The 27,874-nt window shown below is 39.2% G+C and overlaps 1 protein-coding gene across 1 annotated transcript; it reads right to left on the bottom strand.

Moving 5' to 3' along the window:
* Positions 1-3,203: 3,203 nt before the first annotated feature.
* rimkla (ribosomal modification protein rimK-like family member A) lies at positions 3,204-18,760 on the bottom strand. The gene is made up of 5 exons (XM_008414781.3): positions 17,938-18,760; positions 10,518-10,748; positions 8,844-8,930; positions 7,592-7,795; positions 3,204-5,761 (listed from the first exon to the last, which is right to left on the bottom strand). Exons 1-5 carry the CDS (start codon positions 18,098-18,100, stop codon positions 5,241-5,243), a joined length of 1,206 nt encoding a protein of 401 aa, XP_008413003.1. The 5' UTR covers positions 18,101-18,760; the 3' UTR covers positions 3,204-5,240.
* Between the last annotated feature and the right edge of the window lie 9,114 nt (positions 18,761-27,874).

The following is a 27,874-nucleotide window of genomic DNA, read 5'->3' as shown; positions in this document are numbered from 1 at the left end:
TCATTGGTTATTTTATGTGGTTTGTAAATATATTGTACATACAGTTCTGTGAAGAAATATGCCTTTTTTTCTTCTTTTTTTTTTCTTGGCGATGCTTAAATGTTTAAGGTCATTACATAAATGTTAGTATTAGGGGAAAAAAAACCAACCGGAATAAATAAAAAAAAAAATCAGTTTTTAAATGCTTAATTTCGTATTAAGAAAACAAAAATGATCCAAAGTAACATTTCCCTATGTGAAACCGTTCTTACATCACAAATAAACTGTGTTCAACCCTTTTCTGGATCAGTTTCAGCCGCCTCACCAAGGTCTGATTTCTGTCCGACATGAACTACCGAGAGGTCGCTTTACTACAAACTGAAAGTGTTGATACGAGATCTCATTTAAGCTACACGTTATGCTGGAATCCAAGAAAAATTCAAGAATGAACGAGGAACAAAGTGACAAAGTGATACCAATTTGGAAAAGGTTATGCTATTACAGAGGAAGTAAAGATACTGTTCTGGATTTTATGAACATGGATAGTAATTATAGCGGACGGCTTAACTTCTATAACCAGGCATCACAAAGTCAAAAAGGCATTTGAGAACAATCTATTAAAAGTATTCATTAGTGCTCACAAGACAGAATCCAATCGTAGGTGACCTCGAGACTCCATCAAAGACTTCCTGTGATTGAAAGTAATGAAAACCACTTACATAAAACAAAAGAAATGGGACAGGGAATCCAACACCCGCCTTTCAGGAGAGACCTGGAAGAAACAATGGATTTTAGTGGAGAGTATTATAGTGGAAATGTTTCATTAGGTATTATGTTGCACTGATTCAGCAAAGCCACCAAATGGGATTTTTCCAGACGCTGGAAGGTTGTGTTGTTCACAGGAAGCCAATCAGTAACATTTATTTTGGGCTTGTCCAAACATAATTACTATCTGGCAGTAGATTTTTACAACAATAGCAACTGTATTTGGAACAGAAAGAAAAGCAATTAAAAACAAATGGCTTTAAATAAGAAATTATAAATAAAAGTGAATGGTATTATATTGTCTATGATTTATTTGTGATGGGAAATATCACTTCCTCAATGGTACTTCAGCAATCAAAATGCGAAAACATCTTGAAGAAATGGATAACGTATTTCCCTGAGACGCCCTTCTTTTGTTAAGACTTGTTTTACTTTTCCTCTCTCTTTAGGAAATTTCAAAATAGAAATAACTGTTCGGAATGAAGAGATTGAAAACAAGCAAGGAATGGCAAACATTTTAAGATTTTGGTTATTTGAAATTTGTGGTTAGATTTCCTGTTTCTAGAATGCCTTTAAGTGTACTCAAATACAAAGAGTTGAGCCTTTTTTTTATCAAAGGAAAGCCAGCAAATCACAGTTGCAGGGGGACAAAAACAAACCTTTTGATATATTTTGGGAAATTAATCTGGACTGAAGTGAAACTCTTTGGACTGTGTGCCTTTCCCTACATCCTTACAAAATAAGATTATAATTACAGCCAAACAGGATGGTGGGGATTTCATAGTTTGCTTGTCATGAATCATCACAACCTGATGGAGCCACAAATTCAGCTCCTCTCTATAGTAAGTTTGCGGCCTTCAGCTCAAGCGCACCCAGGTTACGCAGAAGAATCTTAAACTTTCTCAACAGTGATGTAAAACACTTTCAGTTCTGGAAATACTTGATGGCAGTTGTTGCAAAACTAAGTTATTAAGCTTATTGGGCTTTTTTTTCTTTTACCAAACACTAAGGTGATAGGGGTTACTTTTTTCTGTCGTAAATGACCTTTTAAAATTGTGTTCATATTTAGCTTACCTTTATCTGATCATTTTTTTTGATGATCTGAAATATCTAAATAGGACAAAAACAGGAAAACCAGACAGAAATGACAATCATACCATTTCATTTAGATGAAATGACATCTAAAAGCATGTAATAAAAAGCAAAAGAGCACATTTTCGTTGGTTTGAATAATGACTCTTTATTTTTAATCAAAAAAAAAAAGAAAAAAAAAAAGAGCGGGATCTGTATTTACATGATTTTGGACATTTGTGAACAACAATCTTGTGCCAGAAACAAAAAGAAAAAAGGTCAATGACATTTGCTAAGACAGTTTCTATGCAACCGCAGTCATATTTTCCATCTTAGCAATCTTGAACTCCCTAGTAAATAGTTTATGTATCATGAGCGGAGAGCTGCAGTGAGTCACGTAAGCTCCAATGTAGTTTAGATCTTGCAAACAAAAGTATGCTGAAAATCTTTCAGCAACTAAAACGTTTAGATACGATTCTTTGTCAAAACATTCTTTGCTATGTTCTCTATTAGTGTTAACTGTACTGACCTACAAAAACAAAAAAAACAAAAAAAAAAAAAAGAAGATTTCCGTTTTTGGCATTTACATTTTTGTTCAGACAAAAACTTGAATAATTCTAATTTCCCTTTTCAGTTTCATGAGCAAATAGTTATTGTGGATAGAATTGGTAATGTAATAGTAACCTTTTTAAACAGCAGTTCACAGCTTCCCACACAGTTAAACAAGCTCATCCACAGACTTTTACTCCTGACATTTTTCTCATTTACTGAATTTCTTCATCATGGCAGCTGACTTATAAAGACCAGGCATGGCTGAAAACAGCTTATGATTCTGCTCTCACCCTAAAAATCAGAGTTAGACAATTTGACCGCACTATCGGAGCTAGCAGGGTCATGCTGACGAGATGTGTTCTGTCATGATATAAATTAATCATCGCACAACAGGATCTGCGTGAGACGAACAAGTGTTTCTTTCCTGTCGATGGCTATTTATGCCTGGGATCTTCACTGATGTACAAGATGTACAAATACAAGCTTTAATGCAGAGTCAAAGACAAGACGGGGAATGTTACAGTCCACCCAGCAAAGTGTTCGGGATGTTGCCGGCCACGCTCACCGTCCTCGCGCGTTACCAATGTAGACATGAACAGATTTCACAGCTTTTGATCGTTTTGATCATGTAGATACCAAACAACATCACAGTAGTGTTGTAAACGGTGTGGAGCCACTGCGATCACCCGACACGAGAGATTAAAATAAAAGCTGCCCTTTCTCCACCCCTCACCCCTCCGGTTACCATGCCGAACCCTCCAGCAGGACGATGTTTGACCCCAGACAGGAAAGTTTGGCCCACGACAAAGGAAAATGGGGGGAAAAAAAAAACAAGCTTCACAGAGGTTTCACTTTATTGAGACAATATTAGTGCACACAAACCACTTTTTTTTTCTTCTTCAAAAATCCCATAAATTAGGAAGAAAACATGGAACAATTATGAAACAAGCAAGGAAAAAAGTGCATGTTAACCATGGTATACACCACATGTCATACTGTAGTTTACAACCTTTTTTTCATTGTTGTTTTGTTTTTTTTTTCTCGTTGTTTTGGTCTACGTGTAAGTATGTGTTATGTTTATGACATGTTTTAAGCTTGGATGGATACTCCATACCTTTGTTGGAAGGGTCAGGACTGAGATCCAGGCTGCTTCCCTGAGTTGTGTTCAACAGAAAGGGTTGCAAGCCTAAAAAGACGACTATGTGGACGATTCGGGATTTTTACTTGTGCTTTTGATCAAAGTTGGCCTGATAATATTCCCAAGTAATGGACAATACTGTCTCCTGCCTTATTCCTCTCCTATAAGGTACATAGAAGGTAAATCCAGAGGAATAAAAGCTGCAAATGGTAAAGTTTTGGTTGCTGAAATCTCTGGATTTTTCTTTACTCTACAAGGGGGGGGGGGGGATAACATTTTGTTAAAGACAATTTTAAAAATATATTTCCTTTTTTTTTTTTTCCTTTTTCTTTACAAGGTGGGTTGATTTTCTTCAACAACTAACAGAGGATTTATGAGAACAATAAAAATCTAGAGTTAACATGACTGTGAACTAACTGGATCCACGACTGTTTTAACCAAATTGTAGCTTTGGAGCCTTTTAAAGTCACAGGTCTGTACAATCTAGTTTGTCCACAGTAGCTTATAAAATAAAATAAAAAAAATAAACAGCAACGTTGGCCTTTTTTTTTTTTCGCTCTGTCCGGCTGTTCCAGTTTCATCAGCTGCATACTAATAAGTCATGACGTTAAATTTCGCTATCTCTAATATTTACAAAAAAAAAAAAAAAAAAACTAAAAAAAAAAAAAAAAAAAACTAACATAACATAAACGTAACACACAGTTATATTTTAGGTCCTAGACATGAAAGGAAGGAACACCAGGTCTGTTAGGTGTTAGGGCCTAAGCTGATATGTTCCGTATGTGTCTGTGATGTCCTATGGCAGTGAGACATCTCTGTTCTGAGGTATATTTTGCTTTCAGGTGATGACACGACTTAAATATGCTCTCATCCTTCCTAAAAATGTCGTCCAGGAGAGAAAAAGACAAAGCTGTTTTTAATAAAGTGCTAGGCATTTCGTGAGTTTTTTTTAATTATTATTATTTTAAAAAAGCAGATAGCTGCTGCTGCTTCTGGTAATCCAACACACAATCTAAAATGTAAACTGAAAAATGTTGTGAAATCATCTCGATGTATGAGTTTTAGCAGAACAGGACGACTACTTTCTGACGTAAAAGTTTGCACACATGCAGTTTGGTCTCCGTCTTGTTATCTGTCATTTTCAGGAGCGCTTCACTGCTAAATAGGAACCGACAGAACGATATGCCTAGCATCAGGGTACAATCAACCTAAAAATACTTCATTTTGCCCGCCATCAACCAAACTTTGCCACACCAGGAGAACCTTTATTTGCATTTTTTTTTTTTTTTGCATTGTGAGGAGGGTTAAAAACATGGCATTTAATAAAATTCTTCACCCATCCCAACATAAAAACAAATATACACCAGAATCGAAGAGGTCAGTTTTGGCAGTTATCTCAGATGCTGTATGCCTTTGTGATAAGTTGACAACATACACTGATTTTACATGCCTCCGTGGGATTTGAAAAAAATGCAAAGAAAGGAGAGTCAGGGGAGCAGCCGTAGATCTATTTGCTCAACAGGAGAAGGCTCCAGTTTAGATGTTTGTCTCTGCTGTGTCAGAATGTGTAATCTGTTTCTCTCAGCTGTTTTTTATGTCATGAACATCTGCTTCAGAGTGATATGTGCGTAGTTGTTTGTTTCTTCTTTATTTTAAACGAATGCTCGTACAAGTGTATGTGCTGTACGTGTGTGTGTGCGTGTGACTGTGGCGTGTATGCGAATTTGTTCGATTCTCACTCAGTCAATAGCTTGATCTCATTGGCCAGGAGGTTGTTGAAGTTGTACGCTGCGTCGGGGAGATCGGGGAGGTCGGACAGGGCGGAGGCCGGCGAGCGGCGAGGCGACGACTGCGAAGGCTCGGCCAGCTCGGGGTCGCTTTCGCTAGAAGACGAGCCCACGCTCATGTTGCAGACGGCCTCCGGCAGGGAGCCTCCGCCCGCGTTCACCATGCACACCTCGGGCTCGCTGCTGGTCTCGCTGGTGCTGGACACGACGGACAGCAGCGACATCTTCCGAGTCAGGCGGCTGGGAAGCGTGGAGAGGGCAAAGTCAGCGATAATCCCCGCCACGTCGATCCCGCAGGCCTGGTCGAAGGCGATGAAGCCCACGTTGGCGTTGGCCTCGCAGACCACAAACGAGCCGTCGTTGAGCTGCAGGAGGTCGACGCCGCACACGTCCATGCCCAGGATGTTGGACACCTCGATGGCCAGCTGCTTGCCCTGCTCGCTCAGGGGGCACATCATCCCCACGCCACCTAAACGGTCAGAGACACCAGGCCAGGTCAGTGGGTACAACGAATAAACAAACAAAACTGATTGCCATCGATGTAGTAGAAAACCATGTGGGATGCATAAAGAACATGAAATATTTAAATGAAAGCTATAACTGAAAAACGGACCTCCTTTTTGTTCTGCTACATAAATGGTCTGCCAACCGATGACCTAATTATGTCACAGAGCATCACATCTTCATGCAGGCTAGCAGCAGGACTCATGCGCTGACATTGGAAATCAGCCTCATCAACTTGAGTGCTGTGTCACTTTAAGTTCTAAGGGTGAATTAAACACAAGTGTTGATTCTGCACTGCCACACATTTGGAGGGATACAGTCTGAAATGTTGCCTCCCATTCACTGGCGGCAGCAGAAGTGGAGTGAAAGCTTAGAGTAGGAGGAAGCTTTTCACAGATGAAATCAGGACGTAAATTATTTACCTAATGACAGAGCTGGTGAGAAGCTTGACTACACTCGTCTTGTTTTATTATTATATTATGCACATTTAGTAAATGCACTCTAACCATCTGTTTCCATGGCTCTTTACAGCTACGACTGGGTACACAGATACATACACACAGACAAATGTTCTGATAAACACCTTTTGTAGAGTTTGTAGCAATGAGAAAGGTTTTGACTTTATTCTGGTTGGCTGTTTTTGAGGAGATGTTCAATAATTTAAACCTCCATTTTTCTATTCACTTTTAGCAAAGCACCAGGATTATCACATTAAAACAGACCTTCAAAATAAAAAAAAACAAAAAAACGAAAGTACCTGAGATCTGGCACATTGTTTTCAGGTTTCAAGTCTACTCATAGCACACTTTGGTCATTGTGGAAAAACAGATCAGTTTTGTTTCCGTTAAAATTTTCTTGAGGAGATATTTGACTAATGCATGTGGGCAGCTGTAGACGTATTTTAAGATGGAGTTTCCAACCAATGTCTTTTCATTTGAGGGCGATGGTTAATACTTGGACAGAATCAGCTGTTCTACAAAGACACTGGTTCCAAACACTCATTAAACACTAATTTTGAGAGTGAATACTGTGCATTAGCAACACTGCTAACTTTAGCAACAGAAGCTAACTTTGCTTCTGGAATGGCCTGACCTGAACCTCTTTGGAAATCCAGGGGCTATATGTACAAGCCAGTTCTGTGGCAGGAAAAATGTTCCCTTACTGGTCCCAATGGGGGAAAGTGAGGCTCTATCAGCACAAACACAAATGCCAGTAAATAAAAGACATAATAAAACAGCATAAATAAGAGTAGTATTTACATATCTATATACCTCTACAAAAGTACAAATGCTCTAATGTTGCACAATAGTTTAGAGCCCTTTGAAAGTAAACTCTTTATGGTAGAGGTACTATAAGCAATCAAATACATGCAAAATAATGAAATTGCAACAAATGAATATGAAAATGAAATAGCTACAGAAGTGTGTGGTTTCTCTGCAACATGCTAGGAGACACTTATTCCAATACTTAAAGAGTGCTTGAATATTTGAATGTGTGTATAGTTTTTATTCAGTGTGGATTAAGGAATTATTTTTTTAAAAAGAGACAATTTCAAATATTTCTTATAGTGACATAAGAAATGCCTCCCAAAAAGGCACAAAAATTACTTCCTTGAGTGTATTTCAGCTTCTCTCTGACACTGTATGCTATAAAAGCCACCGCAATGAAAACACAGAAGTCTGGCAAATTAAAGAACAGTCGAAACGAAGCAGGGCGGCCAACTGTACGGATGAGGTAGCGAGGCGTGCGGGGTAATTAAACGCGTGTGATCGGTGCCTCCGAGCTGTTTCCCTACCCAGGGAGCAGTTGCTCTGCATGCGTCCGTCGGTGGAGCAGCGCAGCATGGAGCCAATGACGCGGCCGCCCACCAGCACCACTCGCACGTCGCGGCCGTGAGACTCCTTCACGTACTCCTGAAACAGGTAGGGGGTATCATGGCGGATCAAGTGACACAGATCCGTCAGGTGGTGTTTGTCGCGTGCCAGGAACACAGCCTTGCCTAAGAGAAGGAAGGAGAGACTAAATGAGGAGAAGAAAGGAAAAATGAGCAACTCTTCAGGCTAACGTCACACACAGACTTGTTAAAGTTAAATAAATGTTCATATATTTGCAGGAGCGGTTCATTATGAAATGCGAGTTCAGGCTGAGCGGCTATTTTGCTTACAAGCAGCTGCTCTCTGATGAGCAACTCCCATGTCTCAAAGTGCTGACAGGACTCTCAGAGCCTCTTCTCACACAGCATAGAAGATGCCCGTTTTAATTAGCTCTGCCTCTTTACTGGACCTCTGAGCTGTTCCAGCGATCAGCACTTTATAGCTGTGGGATCATGTGTCCAAAAATGGTAATTACTCAGTGTTATTATCAGAATATATTGGGAAGAGGCCTCGATACAAGTCAGATTACTGGTGTTGTGACACAATTATTATAAATTTTGAATTAACCCCCCAAAATGAGATTACATTTTGGTTTGGACATTTTATATCTGTCTAATGCTAACAAATAATACGCAAACTAGACATTTATTTGCAGGCCTTAGTATCTGAAGGAAGCTGGGTTTCAACCACTGCAATGGTCAGCTAATAAGGAGACAACAAACAACCGTAAAACATGTCACAGTTATGGTTCAGCAGTAGCAGCCGTCCAGGAGAACAACGCTACGTGATGGAAGCCTCGGCTACCGAATACCACGGTCATTTCTTCATCGAGCCTCTAACAAAGCAATAGCTATGAATAGAAATCAGCTAATGGTTCTTCATTAAGAACGGGCGCTTTGTCTTTGAGACGGTATATTAATGGCTCAAGCCCCTTATGAACTCAGGGAAAATGATGAAACGGAGCGCTCGTTTGTTAACTAGAAACACAGATTATTAACCCGTCTTTACAAGACTGGGTTTTGTGTTTGTGGCAGCGGCGGAGTGGTAATCATTTAACACTCTGTCAATGAATTTCATGTCAGGGTGGGCTAAAATCCCCTTCATGTGGACAATTTGGAGTGTGTTGTGGTGACCTGGGTGAATGACAGGAAAGTAATGGCCGCATCGCCTTACCTCTGTGGCCACGTGCGTTCTTCACCACCACCGGGTATCCCAGTGGCTCTGCCTCGTCGATCATCTTACGGAAGTTATCGTGCCCCCCTGAGAAATGCCCATCCACACACACACACGCATCCACAACCACACATTAAAGCACATTAGGAGCTGCTCTTCCTCCTGTGACATGGTTCACACATCACAGCCAATCTGGCAGGACGAGCAGGGGGGGTGGCGGGGAGAAGCATGTTGCCATGGAAACAAGAGTTACTCAAAACAGCGATGCTGTAGGAGTGCTGCCTGTGCTTGAATCTGTTGCCTTGGTTTGCAGAACAGAGGAGCAGAGTCACTGACCGATGCATGTCATGTAAGGCAGCCAAGCATAACTGACAGTGATTTATAATGGTGGCTTGTTTTGCGATATGCTTCGGCTTCCTGTTTTGAATTGGGGAGGGAATACAAAAACCCCCCCCAAAAAAAAACAGGTTACATAAATGAACGTTTTCTCATTTCCCACCCCTGATGCGGTCTCAGAGTCTTCCTTCTCTTGCCTGCACTTACCTGGCATGCAGTCAAAGCAGCAGATGCAAACAACCCTGTGACTTGGCTCTTTCCTGGTGTGCTAAATCACATGTGTTTTCACTCAGACTAGAACAAAAAAAAAAAGTGCCTGAAAGCGTGGAGGGAGATAGCAGATAACAAATCAACCGGTGAGCTGCTATGGTAGTCACTGGTAGAAGCAGCAAAGCAATTGCATGCTTTATTTTGGAAAATGAAAGGGCATGGGGAGGTGCTGGTGGGGTGGCTGGTTACATAAGCTCTCCAGCTGCTCTGCATGCATCGCCTGGCCTACTGTGCTCAGAAACACATGGAATGTAGGCCAAACAGCCCCCGCTCATTCTTTTTTTCCCCCCGCTGTCGCTATCCTTCCTTTTCTGCTCTCATGAAAACCACAGTAAAGAAGTTTTTTTTTTTTTAAACACAAAGAAATGTGCACTGTTAGAAAAATCCACAAAGCACAATAAATAAACACGAGAGGCTCTGCTGTACTCCTCGTCTTCTTTTCATTTATCAAAACTTTAATTGTTAGGTTTTTGTTTAAGCAGGAAATGCCTACGCAGGCTTTTAAAATGCCTTCCACAACCGTTCATACACGGTTTTCTCAATGTTTCACAATTCAAAATCAGAAAAATCCAAAGAAAAGCTTCCCGCAGCATGATGCTGCTTCTGCCATGTTTCACAGCTCTACAGTGTTGGTTTTTCCCCATAATCAGCACTTTGTATCTATAGTCTATTAGATTAAAGCCCAATAACATACAAACAAGCTTGTGTTGGTCATTTAATACTGTGACAAAAATTTAAGCGGTGTGATTACTTTCTCAAAGCAATGTACAATAAAAATACAAGGTTTCATAATGAAGCAGAAGGAGAAGCTTCATATCATGTTTGCTGAATTTTTACAACTTCTTACAAGAAACCCTGGTTTTATCTAAACCAGGTTTTATCTAAAGACGCATTTCATACTTTTTTCCACAACTCTTGTGCAATTTGTTTCTTTAATAGATTTCAGGTTCAGAACATGGTCACCATAATGTTTGTTCTCATTGTGGGAAGTTGTAAAAATGTACAGAACCTTGCTTTGCTTGTTGTTGTCATTAAAGAAGGTCTAAAAAAAACAAAACATTTTTATACCGTAAGAGTAGGTGTCGGGAAGAGGGACCCCATGGCCAGCCAGTTCCTGAAAGGTCCAGAATTTGTTGACACAGTTGAGTATGGCCTGGGGCCGGTTGATCAGCCGGCAGCCCATCTTCTCCAGGTGGCGCAGCACGGTAATGTCACTGTCCGACTGCACCCAGGGCGTGGGGACTCGCACTAGCACCACTTGAGGATAAGATGTTACCAATTCCTGCTCCACCCGCAGACCTGGAGGAGGATCAGGAGGAAGGGTTGATGAATAACGGTTAAGAAATGACTAATATTAATCAAGAATCGGGTGAATATTGATGTTTACAGTGGCTCGATGATTGTTCAAAGGTTTAAATAAAAAAGTTGTTTAACTCAAGCCAATAAATATGCAAGAACTCTTAGGTTTTTGTGCTTTTCCCATTTTTATCACAACAGAGCACATCACCAGCTGGAAAACACACGAAGCAGAAAACATCAAACTGCACAATCTGCTCAACATCTTCGGTTTTTGTTGCCGTTTGACCCTCTGTTATCTAGAAACTACAGGTGTGAGCAAAATGCATGACTTGTTTTCTGTGTTTAGACGTCAAAAGGCCATGCAGCTGTATTTACACCTTTATTTTCCTGGTCACATATAAAGTCTGGAAAAAATGTTCATGGGCTTGGATGTCTGGCACACGAAAAAACCCCAAAAAAACAGCCGACTCCACCTTTGGAAAAACGCATCCAGCCCCAGTTATCATATGAGTAGGAGTGAGTTGGTCAGTGCAGGTTAGTGCAGCAAGCAGAGGCATGCAGGGACTGCAGCGAAACATGCACAACCCGATGATGCATGTTCTGAAAGTCCCTCCTGCCTTAGTTGTACTGCAATATGCAGCTCATTGAGCAAGAACTAAACATCTTTAGTGATATAATGGATTCACTATTCTGTGGACTCAGTGTGCCTCTGAACTGCTGAAATCCCAGGATTGCTTGTCTTGATTTTAAAATATGCACTCAAATAAAAATATCCATGATATATTGGACTATAATCACAGTGAAACACTTAGCAGCAATAATTTTGGTTATTTAGCTTATCGAAAAACAAACAAAAACAATTTTAAATAATTTTTAAAAATTATTTTCACCATGTTATTCATTTATCTATTAATGTCACAGTTTGAAGCTAAATATTTAGCTCTAGACTAAAAAATGTGTTAGCAAGCTACGTATTTAGTTTTACACTAAATATTTAGGTTAACAAGATAAGTATTTATTTAGAGAATCAAATAGTTAGTTTACCAGCTAAATAATTAGCTCCAAACTAATATTTGGTTAGCAAGATATTTAGTTTAGATATTTAGCAAGATAAATAGTTAGCAAGCAAATATTTAGTTGGCTAACTGAATGCTTAGTTGGCTAAATAATGTTTTTGAGCTAAGTATTTAAATTGAAGCTAAATAAATATTTTGTTGGCAAATTAAATATTTAGATCGCTCATTAAATATTTAGTTTGAAACTGTGACATTTATAAACAAATGATTAACATGGTGAAAATATCAATTCCCATTTTTTTTCTCTTATGACCAGCTAAACAACACAAATTATTGCTGTTAGTTTATGTCTGTGCAATTTGACAAACGGCACCCCGTAGTTTAACAGTCAAATACCGTCTTAATGCCAATGGTGACCAGGATCTAAAATGTTTAGCTCTGCTTTATTGAAAGTCAAATCGACCTTGGCTTCCAATGCTTCAGCCTGACACCACTTTTTTTTCTCATGCAAATTCGAGCTGTGGAACAAAAGGCTATCTGAGCACATCTGAATTGGTTACTGATCAGCCGTTTCAATTCAGGGCGGAATGAATTGACAAGGGGGGAGTACACAATCCTGCGAAGTATATTGCTGGCGAAACAGAAACTCCACAGATTTGGCTCAAAAAGCACCTGTAAGCTTCCTTCTAGCGCTAACACCCTTCTGAAGCCTCACAACAGAATCACATGAGTGGACTGCTATGATATTTGCAGCACAGATGGCATATTCATCGGCCATGGACCACAGTTTGGCAGAATTTCATTGGAAAATTATTGTTTTTGTTTTTTTTTTTTTAGTTGGCACGCAGAAAGATTTTTCAGCCTGTGATCACAACAACTCGTTTGGACGATTGGAACGAAGATGTGCGTATTTGCAAGTTCTTCGAGTCCAGACGACAGGAGGAGAAGAAGACACATTTGCACAATGCATTCACTATGATGCGAGTTTTAGCCCTCTTCCGAGCTGCAGGCTTTTCAGAGAGACGAGACAAAACATGCGGAGATCATTAGAGGTCAAGAGAAGCTGACATGTGGGCAGATGAATTTGAGCGTGGATTTATTTTTGTACATATCGTTTTGTGTAAACAGGTAAAAAGAGGAAGTGATTAAAGATAAAATAAACACCAGTCAGGAATGCCTTGAAAGCCAACAGTAGGGCAGTGTTAGGAGGGAATGCGTCGCATTAAAATAGAAGAGCATGAAAAAGCCATGAAAAGATCCCCGCCCCTCCCATTTTCTCCTCGTCCTCTTCCTCTTGACGATCTCGGCAAAGAAGCGGGAGGATTCATTGCCTCTCTCCATTCAGCACTCTCGCACACACTGGTGGTTTTTGCAGGCACCATGAGTGCTGTTACAGTGGGAAGTGTCAGGGGATGTGCTCTCATGGTTTTTGACAGACAGTATTCACAGCGCTCGTCTCCGTCTCCAGGGGGACCAAACAGAGACCAATGAGCAAGCCGGATGAATCAGCCCTATTCATCAGCACGAGTGTGTGTGTGCTTTTTGCTGTCTGTCATGTGACCGTCATAAAAAAAAACAAAAAAACTTTGCAATTTAGTTGAATAATGATTCGAGAACACAGTAGTGTTCTAGGAAATGCAGTCGGTTTGTATTAAAAACCAAGAGGCCTGTGCTTTATTGTTGGTCCCGCCAATCAAACCGTTTCCACTTTATTCAACGGCCTGTGTAGGTTCGTCCCATTTCCATCCTGACCAACAAAGCTTTAAAGAATAGCAGGCATTCTATACATGCCGCTGTAACGTCACAAAGCAGACAGACAAACGCTGTTCCAGTGTGTCTGGCTGGTCAGTCATGTCCATCCTGAAAGCACTGTAAAATTCACGGTCCAGTCTGACTTAAGCTTATTAGACGCTTTTTCTTTGGTTTGATAGCAAACTAAACAGCTGCCTGTTTTAGCTGCTACATATGTATATATATCTTCATACCAGCAGCAAACATGAGACCAGACTAAATTAAAGAAATCCATGGATTGTTTTAATACTTGCATAATTTAAATTAAGGCACTGAAGACACAGTAGATGACTATAAAATGTGACTAAAAATTAGTTATGAGTTGCACAAGACCAAAGGAGCCGGGAAGAATATTAATTACTAAATGCCACGCTACACTAAAGAGGTTGTAACGCTTTCAAATTGTGATATTTTGATGTAGTAACACCTACTGTAACCGACTGCTTTAATAAATGACAGATTAGGATACGTTTTATACTTGTACAAAGCATGAACTGATCACTGGTGTCAAGTAACAGCAAGAAGCTCAATGTCAAAACAGGTCTGCTGAAAAATTGTTACCTTATGCCTTCGAGCACTTTTAGTGAAATGCCAGAGTAAGTGTTGCACTAACTAAAGTGTTTTGAGGAGCTGCCAGAGAATGCATAATCCCATTCAGAAAGACAATGTTTGGTTAATATTTGTTTCAAGCGTCACATAAATGACATTCTGAATCTGGACATTTTGCGTCCAAACAAAAAGGCAACGTTTTTTGGAGAATCGCAGCTGTTATCGTTGGATATTTTTCATGACAAATTCATCATGCACATATTTTTGCTTACGTTTAGTCATCATTTAATCTTTGTAATCTATAATGTTTAATTATTGTGATATTGCTTCTCAAAGTTATATCCTATAGATGCAGTTTTACATCAGGGCTTGCTAATAAAAAGCTAGCCTGAAGGCAAACTCTGGTACATTTTTACTGAACCTCTCAGCTGTTTATTAATGAATGCATTTCAATCACTTACAAGAAGACAAAGAGCGGTACCCACTATTGTTAAAAACATATGGCAACATGAAACCTACCAGTGTAAAGCAAGGAGTAGCCGACTGCTCCTGCAGGCCTGACTTACTAGCCTGATAATATCAGCTTGTTACACCGGCATTACTCTATAAAGAACAGAATGAGGTCAAATATCCTGGATAGCCTTGTTTATTTAAAAATCATTTCTACATTTAGAAAGTGTCCATTCTATAAATTTTTTTCATCCTATAGGTTTTTATTTGAAGTTTGTGAAAAATTGAGATAGTATATAAATGTTACCAGTAACATTATAGCTATATTAATCAAGATGTTTAAAATTTTTAAAAGTGGTAAGAACAATTTCATCTTTTTTTTTGCTTCAAATAAAAGTAATTTAGATCAGTAAACAGGTTTTTTTGTTCTAGATATATATTTTTTTCATTAATGCTGTGATACTTTGTACTGGCTTACGCCTTTGCAGCTCTGTTGTTTAAGATAACGGAAATTCATTTCCTTTTTCACGCTGTAATTTTGTACATCCGGTATTAATAATCAATACAACTTAGAGGGAGATTGAGTAGACTATTAAGTAAATATGGACTTGTGTTAGCAGACTAACTTACAGAAGAACTTAGTGTTAAAAAAAAAAAGAGTATTGTAAATTTTTGGCCTGTAATGTAAGCTTTATTACATTGTAACGTGGCTGGTTGTACAGAAACATCACAAATTACTCGCATTCCAGCTTAAGCAATTACTTTTGCATTAGAAAATATAAAGTTCAAAGGCTTTAAGTCTAGTAATCATTAAGCAAACATTGCTCTATTGGCTACTTGCAACCATACAAATTCCTTATCTAAATGCTTGGTCAAACTTGGATCATATGATCAGAGGGTAAATAGTGTGATCCTTTTCAGCAGCGAGACTTTCAGTTAACGGTGATTTGGCAGACTACGCTGCCTTTCTGATGTCATCATAACCAATTAAATATACAAACTGACAAGTACAAGTATATATTTAGCTTAGTTTAGTTTAAGCCTAAATATGGAAATGTGTGGTTTCTGAGAACATTTATTTTATATCTAAATAAGAAAAACAACAAGATAGGAGCTTATTTGCGAAAAGCAGTAAAATGCAAATTGATCCTTTTTGGGCTCAATGTTATCCTCAGCAAACTGGACTACATTTGCAACTTGGTCAATAAAATAGGGCAGATCACAGCTCTGCAATGAGACAACACTAAGTAACTTAAACGTAACATCTTTTTGAATAGACTGAACATGTAAAAAAATGAATAAATAATTCAAGCAACAAATACTCGGTGTTAACCTTCTATGTCATAGTTGTTACAAGTTGAGACAATACTTCCTGAAAAATAAAGCATTATTTTCATAACACTACTGGCGCTTCCGGTGGTGAACAAAGTTCACAGTATCTCAGTCTTCCATGTTCACTGGCACAAACATGCTGCATTTATCATCAGCGGGTAATGCTACGCCCACTGCCACGCACCAGGAACACAGAGGCTTATGAAAACCATTCATGTCAGGGCTTTAAATATATCCAATCATGGGATGTGAAATGCTGCTCGCAGACTGGGCTGCTGGGTTCAGCTGTTTTATGCCAGTTGAGGTTATTCGTCATCAAAAACAACTAGTGTTGCCGCTATTAGAGATGCTTCCATCTACAGACACACTGAAACCATTAAGCTGGGCCAGACTTGGATTGTAAGCTGGTCCTGTCTAATTTATAACACTGATATATCTTTGTTAATTGTGCCCTTTGCTCTAGTTTTGCATCCCAATCCACGTGTATTTTCATGCAGTGCCGTAGAATCCAAAAAGTCCTTTTTTCCCCCCAATCTAGGTTTAAATAGGGGATCTATAGGATCCATAGTTAGCCCATTCATGTAACACATGCATTTTGTGACTTCCCATGTAAGAAGCCTTCGTCACAGACAATCTGTCCACTTGCTCTTAATCTGTGATGTCAACGGAAGGCTCAAGAGACATTTGTACGAACACTTAAAGCCAGTATGGATTACCAGCCAAACTAAGAACCCTGTTCGTGAGCATCCCGCTAAGCCACAGATCTAGACAGCGATCCACCTAGAAAACATGAGTTAACCCATGTGATCTCTCAATGGGTATTCAGGACATTTAAGCATTCCTATTTAGTAACAGATTAGCCTGGTTGTTGGGTCAGATTGCTTTGTGTCTGCCTCTCTTTCCAGTTTTAAAGATGCTTGGTAATTGCATGCACAAATCGTCAACATGGCTGACAAATGCAACAAGCTCGTTCGGCAGGACGATGTGTGAGACCCATCCCAACCCATCCTGCATTTTCTCCCGTCTATTCACCCTCTGCTAATTTCAAACTACAGCATTTATGTGCTAATTTAGACCCTAACACCTCTCATCCAGTGGCCCAGCCCCACTTCACACCATACTCACAAATTCCATGTGAATCTGTTTATTTTAAAGTTGCTCCTTGGCACTATCAGTCTACCAAGGCCTTCTGCTGCATATGAAATGTTTTGATCCCAGATGCAGACTCCACGTTGGCAATGCAGACATACCAGTCAGTGATCAACAACAATTGACAGTCAAAATATAGTCCTGACTGCTCCTTTACCAAAGCGCTTCCAAAACTGTGTTTCAGTTTGATACATTTTAGCTAGGATCAAATTAGACTGTACTAAATTTGAATCTGTCCAGATTGTACTGGACTGGCTACATTTCAATACAATGAACTGGAGCCGGTTATCTTGAAAAGTCCTTGAGATGACATTTGTTGTTGATTAACTTTAGCTGTGCACACTAACTGAAATGAATTATGAGCAAAAGCCCTGAAAATATCAACATATGGTGATGCTATCTGCATTGAGATAAGGTGCATTCCCTGATTATACATCTGATCTAATTGTTTGAATTAAGAAGACTATATTTCAGCAAATGCAAAACTCAACAAAAAAAAAAAAAACAGAGTGACGTAAAAAAAAAATAAAAATAACCAAAGCTACATTTCCCACGCATGGACTACCTTGTACGTATCAAATATATGTTTGAACATATCCAGCTGATTAGCTTATATGAGCGGGAAATGCAGCACATTCAGCAGAATTAAATCAAGCGTCATCTCTTCCGTCAATCAGCAGGCAGTCTAGCTTGAAAGTGGGTTAGGCGGTCACTGCTGTGCTGCTCCTCTTCCTCACTAGAAGGCAGACCGGGCAAGCCCTACTTGGCACCGGTCTGATCGCCAAAACAATAACCATCCGCCTTTAAGTTCGAGCAAAAAACGTAAACACGTAGCGATCCGTATCAAAACGCATAATCATCATATTTTTTGATCAAACATGAGTTAGCTCAGCGATACTTGCCTAGTTGCCCTTGGCTGATCGTCAGCACGATCTGATCCATGAGTAGGTAGCGGAATTCAACATCCTCGTCGGCGCAGCGCTCCTTCAGAGCCCGGAGGATCTGGACCTGAGGGTACTCCTGGCTGATACGCCGGTCGGTCACGAACCAAACCCGAGAGCACATTGTTTGTAGTGTGGATTTGCTAGCGAAACAGCTGAAAAATACGCCGTGGAGTGAAGAAAGGTGGTGGGGGGGTGGCAGGCAGGTGTGTGGTGGGAGCGCGAGATTCGGGCGGCAGAGATGCTCTCACAATGGAGGCGAGCGGTGAGAGCTGGCTGGAAATGTGGCTTAAAAACAAGACCACTTGCTCAACCGCTGTCTGGACCGAACCGGCTCGGGTGAAAGCTGTTCAGTATATCACCTTTGTTTTCCGTTGCTTCCGGCCATTTAGTCTGGTCGTGGATTGGATCGTCGAACTCCAAGACAGAGAGAGAAAAAAGAAAGAAACTAGTTCGAGACAGAGACGAAGAAAATGAGGGTGTTTTCGCCTCCCTTTCAACCGAGACGCAGCTTTCCTGCCACCGAGGCAAACAAAGCTAGAGCCTCGCCGCTTCGGGTTCCCGGCTGAGGAGTCGAAACCGCTACAAAAAAAAAGTTTCTTTTTCAACGCTACAGCGACTATCAAAACAGCTAAACTGAAACAAGCTAACCGATGCAACAACTATCTATCTGGTCCGTTTGGCTGCTATCCACGCGGTATTGGTGCTGAAAAGTGCACGCGCTTTAGTTTACAACTCCACTCCTCCGCGTCTCGTGCCCAGCCCCAAAACAAAGGCTCGGACGGTAGATGGCCAATCACAACTCGTGTAGAGTCTCGGTGTCCACGCAGCAGCCGGAAAAGGTGGGCGAGTCTCGATCACTTGAACCAATGAGGGAAGAGAAAACGTAATGAGTGGGGGAGAACAGGAGGGTCGAGACTATTGGTGGCGCGCGGAATGCAGCGAGAAGCACTGCGAGACGTCTGCAGGGCGCACGAGACCGCGCATTCTCCGAACCGGTTCAGACCAGCCCTGTGAGGAGCTTTTGGCTAACCACGGCGTTGTCTCCCCAAAGCGCCGGAAATGAGCTAAGGTCATTACATGCCAGAAATACCACAACCTGGCGCCTTTTCTAATGTTATGTTTTAATTTCAGGAGGCAAAAGGTGGTTTATTTAAAAAATAAGTTGCATTTTGATTATGGCTATTGTTTACCAACGCCATCTAGGGACAGATGTGTCGACTGGGAGAAATTATACCACTGACCCACTTCTCCCTCCCTTCCCTCTTTTTGTGGAGACGAACTACTTGGTTACTGCACTGGATAGGGAAATATCTATAAAAGCAGGACATTGCATGCATATATTTAAATTAACTTTTTAATAACACCAGTATCCTACACAGGGTATTACTCGGAAGCTGTTCAGTTGTCAAATAACCCCAGTCCACAACAAATGTCATTTTGAGGCACTTTAGAAGACAAACAGCTCCAGTGTGGTGTATATAAAAAGTCTATACACCCTTATTAAAATGGCAGATTTCTTGGGCTTTGTGCATTATTTATTTATGAGATTTATCTTGTATTACTCAGCAAATCTGCCGGGAGGGGGAATACAAAACATAAAAGAGCTGCAATAATCTGGTTGCATAGAATGCATAACTCTTTGCTGAACCACATTTTGATTCACTTCCAGGATGCAGGCTTACAATTCATTAACCAGATATAATATTGTTATGGAAAATTTTATAATGTGCTCCTCACCCCTCTTCTGCTTTAGGTATTTCTACGTAGTCTTAACATGAGATTGGTCAAGCTGCTCTTACATAAACGACTACAGTGTCATGTAACAGCAGGGGAGAGCTCCTTGATCCTGGAGACTATCTAAGTGTTACTTCCCCATCGTAGAACGTATCTGCCCTCTTTAGCATGAAAGAACAATCCCCTATCCTTAACAATAGACAAATGGCAAGACCATCTGAGTTGGGCTCCACAGAATCCCTGGTACATCACAATCAGGGATTCGCACCTTTAGTCCAATTAAGTCTCTCTCCTCTGAAGAGTGACTTGAACAGCATGAACAGTGAAGCCAGATCCACTGTTGGTCAGAGCAGACTTGACAGACTCCTTTGACTCTGTATTTCTGTTCTCACTTTGCAAGGTTTTAATAAATGTCTTATTTCTTTTCATCCAGACTCTTGTTAAAGTAATTTCTTCCATGACAAATATAAAAAATATAACTTTAAAAATCATTCATCAATTGTCTATCTGCTTAGTGTTGCGGGGTTGCAGGAGTCCTGTTGCCTATCGTCAGTGGTTACTGGGCAAAAGGCGGCGGAAACCCTGGACAAGTCATCAGTCCAACACAAAGACACACAGCCATGAACAAACTCATACATAAGGGCAATTTAGAGTATTCAATTGACCTACCGATCGTTATGCATTTTGGACTGTGGGAGGAAGCTGGAGTACCTTGAGAGAACCCACCCATGAACAGGGAGAACATTTAAACTTCATGCTCAAAGACCCTATGTGGCATGGATTTGAACCCAGGACCTTGCTGCAAAGCAGCAGTGCTACCATCTGAACCACTGTTCATGCTGACCATGTTTTTGCATGTTTCCGCTGGGGTTTTGAACATTTGTCTTTGGTGATAAGCTCCATGTCAAAGGTTGGAAGACCTCCCATTATTTAATAGCAGTCTAAATATAAAAATCAACATCAGAATGGCCAGAAAATTCATGTTTTGGAATGGACTACCCACAGTCCAGAGTTTAATTTGACTGAAAATCTGTGGGGCCGTATTGAGTTATTAAAGCATTTGGGTATTTAAATGTAAGATGGAGAATTTGAAATTGTATACTGGATTTGACCGGTGAGCCAGTGAAAATATGCTATAATGGAAGAAATATGATTTCTTCTTTTAGTTCTTATTCTCTCTTGCCATCAATTAATGCGTTTTGCATGAATTTATGGCTTCTTACAGTTTTTTTTTTTTTTTTTTTGGAGTTTCTTGATGATAAATTGTTGCAGTTACCCAATCTTATAGAAATGCATGGACTAGTTCTTCTGCCAGCCAAAGAAATTTTACAAAATCACCAAGTGGAATTTTATGGCCACATCTCTTATCTTTACACTTCATTTCCAATAGGAATTATTTTTGTTATTTAGGGGCACTTCTCTAAAGAGACTATAGGCTGAACATTGCTCATAAACAATTGCATAAAAACAAAAAGTGGGAAAAGACAGATAATTGCACTGGTCATAAATAAGTGGTATTTGGACTATGTTTTTTTTTTCTTCTTTTAGTTAAACGTATCAGGAGTGCACTGCTTCAGCTTGACACACATGGCACAACCCACGTGTGGCAAGTATTTTACTATTTTTTCTGTTGGACCTTCTCATAGTGTATATTTGTGAAAATAACAATTGAATAGACATGAAATATGAACACAAAATCACATTTATTTGAGAGAGAAACTTGCTTTCAAACATTGCATGGCAGCTAGATTTGAACAGCAACTACATGAACGGAAAAAGACCTCATTAACCTTCTGTGCCATGTCTGGGCAGCACTGCGAATTCACAGCAGTATCGCGAGATTTACTCCCTCCAGTCTCCTGGCATCATCGTGACCACAAAAGCATTACACAATAAATGCATGTCAAAATCTTAAAGTAGTTATATTTAAGTGTAGTATTTTGCAAATAACACGTTATTTGCAGTATATATTTGCGCTAGGTTATGGTGGATTTTTTCATTATATGTTCCGGTTTTATATTAAAAAGTAATATTTATTTAATAGTTGCCTCTCTACAAGCTGCTATTTGTAGAGATGTTACAAAAGCTACGGTCTTTTTGTATCTTTTCTCCCTCACAGAAATAGCTACCATGTTTCGGTCTACTTTGCTGCATTATCCACGCTACACGTTGCAGTGCCGTAGACTAAACAGGATCAAACCGGGTCGAACCGGTCCGCTGCTGCCCCTTCAGCAGCAATAGTTAGAAGAGGCTGTGACAGGACATGCTCCTTTTAGCATCCCGCAGTCAAGCATACTCGACTACAGTTTTAAAATAAACCTGGTCTTTCCCCTTGTTTTATCAGATTCAGAACATAAACAATTGTGAGGAAATGTTCGCTAACAGCTGGTTGAAGTAGAGCTCATCGTTCAGGAATCGTGTCAGCTCACTTGATGCTGACGTGGTTCGTGCAGCTGTTAACCAGCTTTGCGCTATAAAATGACACGTTAGATGACGTTGTAAAAAAAAAAAAAATCCCACTAACAAGTGTTTCCTTATATTTAATACACATCGGAATCAGCTTTATTGTCCAAGACTGCTCTCAAATGTACAAGAGTTTGTTTAAAAGTAAAATAATATGAAACAAATGGAAATAGCCTATAATATTTTGTTAAAGAAGTGTTTGGCGGTGTTAGCGATCTATATATTAATCATATTAATCTTTTAATTTGTAAAAAATGTGACTTTTTCATTTTTTAAACGTAGTTATTTACTAGTTTCATTACTTGTGAACACATGTAGTTCATTTCCCTTGCCTACAGGGACCTCTAGTGGCAGATCGATAAATTACACTTTGTCTCTATCTATCTATCTATCTATCTATCTATCTATCTATCTATCTATCTATCTATCTATCTATCTATCTATCTATCTATCTATCTATCTATCTATCTATCTATCTATCTATCTATCTATCTATCTATCTATCTATCTATCTATCTATCTATCTATCTCAGAAAATTTGTTGCATTGGTTGATCTAACGCTTCACATATTTTTACATTGGAAAATCTCAGTTTTAGATAAATAAAAAAGTCTTAACGGAAACTCTGTTTTGATGTATGACATCTTGCTCATACGTTAAAATGTGTGAATGTGTACTACATACATTTTGTATGCAAGGACTTATACGACAAACCTATGCTTAAATGTTGTGGGGGTTGAGACTATATAACAAAATCGCATATTATACATTCTGATCAACATGATATAGGCAGGTGAAAATGTAGGAAAAAGTAAAGAATTGTATATAATCACTTGCATGGATTTACAAAAGCGTTGGCAACATGGTCACAGAAATGTGAAATTGCGTTTTGTCCGCTGGATGAAAGAAGTCTACTACATTTTTCCTCTTTCTTACAGTGACTCTCAAATATAAACATACCCTGGTTTAAATACCGTCTATTTATCAGACCATGATAAATAACCGAAAAACTCTTTCAATTTGACCTTGTGAATAATGACACTGAAAAACAAATAAATCTGTTTGGGGAGGGGGAAGGTGCAAGAGATGCAAATGCTGCAAAAGCCTTGTTGCAATGGTGTGCACTGCCTTAAAGTAGAGCTTTGTTGAGTCACCATCTGGAAATAACCTACTGCATACTGAATGCACAGCATTCAGTATTTTTTCTGTTCACTTACCTGCCATCAATGAAAAAAGCTCAGCTGTTCTAGTTTGATTTATTTGTAACATTTGAATCTTCGGCCTAAAGCTGCTGTTTGTAGAGATGTTACAAATTATCAAAAGGTTCTCAATATACAAAGATTCAAACAGAAATGCCCAGGTGGGATTTGAACCCAGGACTTTAAAGGTAACAGTCATAACTCCACAGATGAGCAAGGCATCTCATTCCATTGCTCACAAATGCATGCTCTGCAGTGCAGTGACAAATGCTATGCAATTGTAAATGCATAACATAGACAATTGCAATTAGACAAGACTAAATCTGGGCAAACAAGTTGTCAAGATGTCGAGACAAGCATTAAAGGAGTTACTGGTTGTGCTCTACATGTGATGACAATTGGCTTTACGTGTTTGGAGTAGGGTTAAAAGACTGTACATTTTCTCCCAAAGAAAATATTCTGTCCTAAAAGAAAAATCTTGTTGGAAAATGTATTAAGGACAATAAAACCAAGCTTCAAATAATAGTACTCTGACTTCCAAGGATTTTGCATGGGACAAAAACAGCCCTGCAAATCACTAAAAGAACACCATACACACAGTGAAACATGTTGCTAGCTGCGTTGTAAGGTTACATTTTTCACGTGAAGCTGAAGTTTTTTTTGTCAAGGTGGGTGAGGCTATGAATAGTTCAAAATACAGTTTGGTTTCAACGAACAATCTTTAATTTTCTGCTGGAAAGCAAGCACAGAGTAGATAAAGTAGATAAAAACTATTAAACACATCATAAATGCTTATTTAGATATAATTTCTGAAGATGCCACTGACACAAAATTGCCACCAGATGTCAGTAACAATCCATGTAGTCCGTGCATGTTAAGGAATCAAACAGTGGAGGTCCTAAAATTAAGTGATGCACAAAAAGATGGAGTGTCAGAGAAAATAGAGACGCAAAAAGGCATAAAAGGTCACAGTAGCAGCTGAAATATATTAGTAATTATAAAGTAGTCCTGCCACTTAGTGCAAATTAAAGTCAGCTGGTTCAGGCCTAACTGATGGCCTACTAAAAGGTCTCTCATTACTAACTTGGTATTTAAGGTTCAACATCTCAAAGCTAATTAACACTCTTAAGACTTATGCAAACTTATTGTTGAAAACTTAATGGTAGCATCAGTTACAAAAACATTTCTAAACCTCGAAGCACTGCTGGGGCCAAAATCTGAATGTGAATAGAACATCATTGCACCAGAAATATATATAAAAAAATAAATTGACAGATCCTCACAGAAGAGTGAAATGTATCAAAAGAGTTGTCCAAGAGAGCCAGGGGCAACTTGTGGAGAGCTACAGAGAGACCTGGAATTTGTGGGTACACTTGTTCAAAGAAGATGATAGGTAATGGACACCACCTGATTGCTGGGCATCTTCATGGGAGAACATCTGCCAGGCTAAAAAGCCTCTAAGTGGACGCAGAAAAATCTGGCAAACTTAGTCATACGTTTGTCACGCAAACTTCAAGTGCTGCAGCGGGTTTTAGGGCCAGAGAAGGCGGGAGAGTTAGCGATTCAGGGGGATTCATTGGAGGATGAAGAGGTTGGATTATCTCCTGTCAGTCTAGTAAAAAGTGGCCAAAAATGTTTACTGAGAGGGATATTTCATGTAGGGAGGAGGGCAGGTGAGTGTGTATGTGAGTGAAGGCAGGGGGGATAGCCTAAACTTAAACTGTGATGCAGTCAGAAAACACTAGATTAATAATTGGTTCATGAAATTAACAATAAAAATTAATACTAATAAAGATAATTAAAAAAATTATTAGAGACACATCTTTACACATTAAATGGTGTCTGGGGAAAGAGTAACAAAAAAAGTGGACACACTAAACCTATATAGGAAATAATTACAAGACTTGATTTTTATACATCATAACATCAATCTACAGAGTAAGAAAGAATTAACGTGCTAAACTAGTGCACAAACTGTGTGTGTGTGTGAGAAATCGAGAGAGAAAATCGTTTATGGAGTTATTTGTTTTCGAAAGATGCTCTAAATAAATATGCTACTTGATGTCCAATTTAGCGTTATTTCAGCTTGCCATAAAGTTACAGATTGTAGTTAATATTGTCAAGTATCATTAGTGAAAAATGTATTTGGCAAAATAGAGAATTTATGTTGGACCTCCAGCTGAAGGACTGAATACATGAAGTTGCAATATCAATTGACTCAACAATACATTGACCTAACCCTCCTTATTCCCAGCAGTAGGAAGAGATGTTTCAGGAAGGAAACTCTGTGATATCATGGGAACCTTTGAAACCCTCTTTCTGTAGCGCAGTTACATTGGAGAGGACGGAGCACACTCATCTTTAATCCTGCCTCTGTGGGCAGAGGAAGGCTGCTCCATTTCCCAAGAGCTGAGTATCCACAAAAATACAGGTGACTGTTGTGCATCCAGTAATTGTGCCTGGTAGAAAGAATAAACCTTGGTCCTTTTTTTTCCAGATTTCTGCAGAAAGAACATTGGAATTACAGGTTTCCTTATGTTGCCATCAACGACCAACTCTGACTGGTAAGGTTATTGATTTATAATTGAGCTAAACTATCACACTTTGAATTCCTTATAAAATAAATCTTGTTTCTAACTATTCACAATTTATACTGAACTGTGGCATCATTTTACTGGTTCTAATTTTGTCTATTTAAAAAAAATATAATTTTACTGTTTTTACCTCTACTTGTAGTTTCATCATCATGTTTTTCCTCACTAGCTTATTGAGTTTGTTGATCGAAGGGTCTAACTGCACGGTTGAATTCTTGCAGTTAATAAACTCCTGTATGTTTTTGAGAGAAGTTTTCTGTATTTATTCCATACACATCTGTAGTATCTTGTGGTTCAGACAATCCTAGAGCTCGACCTTCATCTGACATTTCAAAACCTAAGGCTTATCAGGAAGGTTTTTGTAGACAATAACTGAGACTGAGTGATTTGGCTTTTTACGACCTTAGTTTTATTTCAGTTTGCGGTATTACAGTCGCTTTGGTGGCTTTCTTGAATTAGACCTGATATTTATGAGACATGCAAAGTATGTCTTCAAATAAACCGCAGTCTTTAAATAAAAGCAGGATAAAATACCAAAAAGATGAACAACATTGGTTCGGATGCTATTTGTTCCAGGACAAAGTGGCAGAGTTAGAAAAAAGGATCTCATTATCAAACTACGTGCCTGTCTGCTGAGGAACCAACTCCTAATTGTGATGGACTGTGTGTATTTCTGTCATTGTTGTGTACAGTGGAGGTTCCACCTTGTAAACTAAAAAAATAAAGACACACACAAATAAAATCAGGTAAACAGCCTCAATGCTGATAACATGCAACTTAAAGGTCTTGTGTCACCCATCTGACCACTACACTACAGTTACTGAGTCAGTGTACAAAGTATCAGAAATACCCACATGATCCATCTAGGCCTGATAAACAAAGTTCTACAACATCTGTAACAATACCTAAACTGATGACATAAAACTTCAGATTTCTGTCATCAGTTGACCATTGTCCGTGTCAGTTACTGAGTCAGTATGTCCAGGCTGTCAATTGTCAAGACGGGTCAGTAGTAAATGCATTTCTTCCAATTAAATGCACAAAAGACAGAAGTCAGTGGTTTTGGTCCTAAAATCAAGACTGAACTCCAAGGAACTACACACAAACACCACCCAATCTATCGATCGTATTTCTATTTCAGGCAGTTAGTTTTCTCAGCCAGCTCGTTTGTCTCCAATAATCTCCAAGAAATGACATCTGAGGTGTCAGACGTGAGCAAAAGTTCAGGCACATTTTGGGTAATTTGTTTTTCATATTTTTTCATATGTTTCTTTCAAACACAATCAGGTAACATTTTTAGGTTTTAAGGTGAGCACAGTTAAAACAACCCTGGCATCCTTAATGGGTCAACTGAAGGTTGAATTTACATGAACAACTGGTGCTGAGTGTCACAGAAAGTTAACCCACTAAAAAGATTAGACTCAGTGCACTTATATTATAATGGAATTATGACAATTAAGAAATGGTACGAGGAAGTCAGTTCCAACATAGTCCTCACCAGTTGGGTGCGCTGTTACTTCACATCAGACTCCACCCTGTGTTCAGTGGTCAAATTAGAAGTAAGGACTAGACTAGGATAGATTGGTCGTTTACCATCAAGCCGCAATGTATCAGAGTAACTTAGTTATACACGGCAAGCTTGCTTTTCCTATGCGATGAGTACATCAGTAATATTATAATGGTTCTTTGTCTAGAGCAATTGTGTATCTTTGAAATCTGGATGCTTTCAGTTTTTCATTTAGTTTTTCATTTTAAAGGAACGAAGTCGCTGAAATTATTGCCATAAATTATATAAATAAACGGCACTCCTTATTATAGCGCTTTTTTAAATAAAAAAGTATATGGTGCAAAAAGTACTCATTTTAAAATAGTTTACATTCAGTTAAATTTCTTGTCGAATCTCAT

Source organism: Poecilia reticulata, chromosome 7, assembly GCF_904066995.2.
Source record: "Poecilia reticulata chromosome 7, P_reticulata-male-v2, whole genome shotgun sequence".
Classification (NCBI taxonomy): domain Eukaryota; kingdom Metazoa; phylum Chordata; class Actinopteri; order Cyprinodontiformes; family Poeciliidae; genus Poecilia; species Poecilia reticulata.
This window is presented reverse-complemented; position numbering and strand designations above follow the sequence as displayed.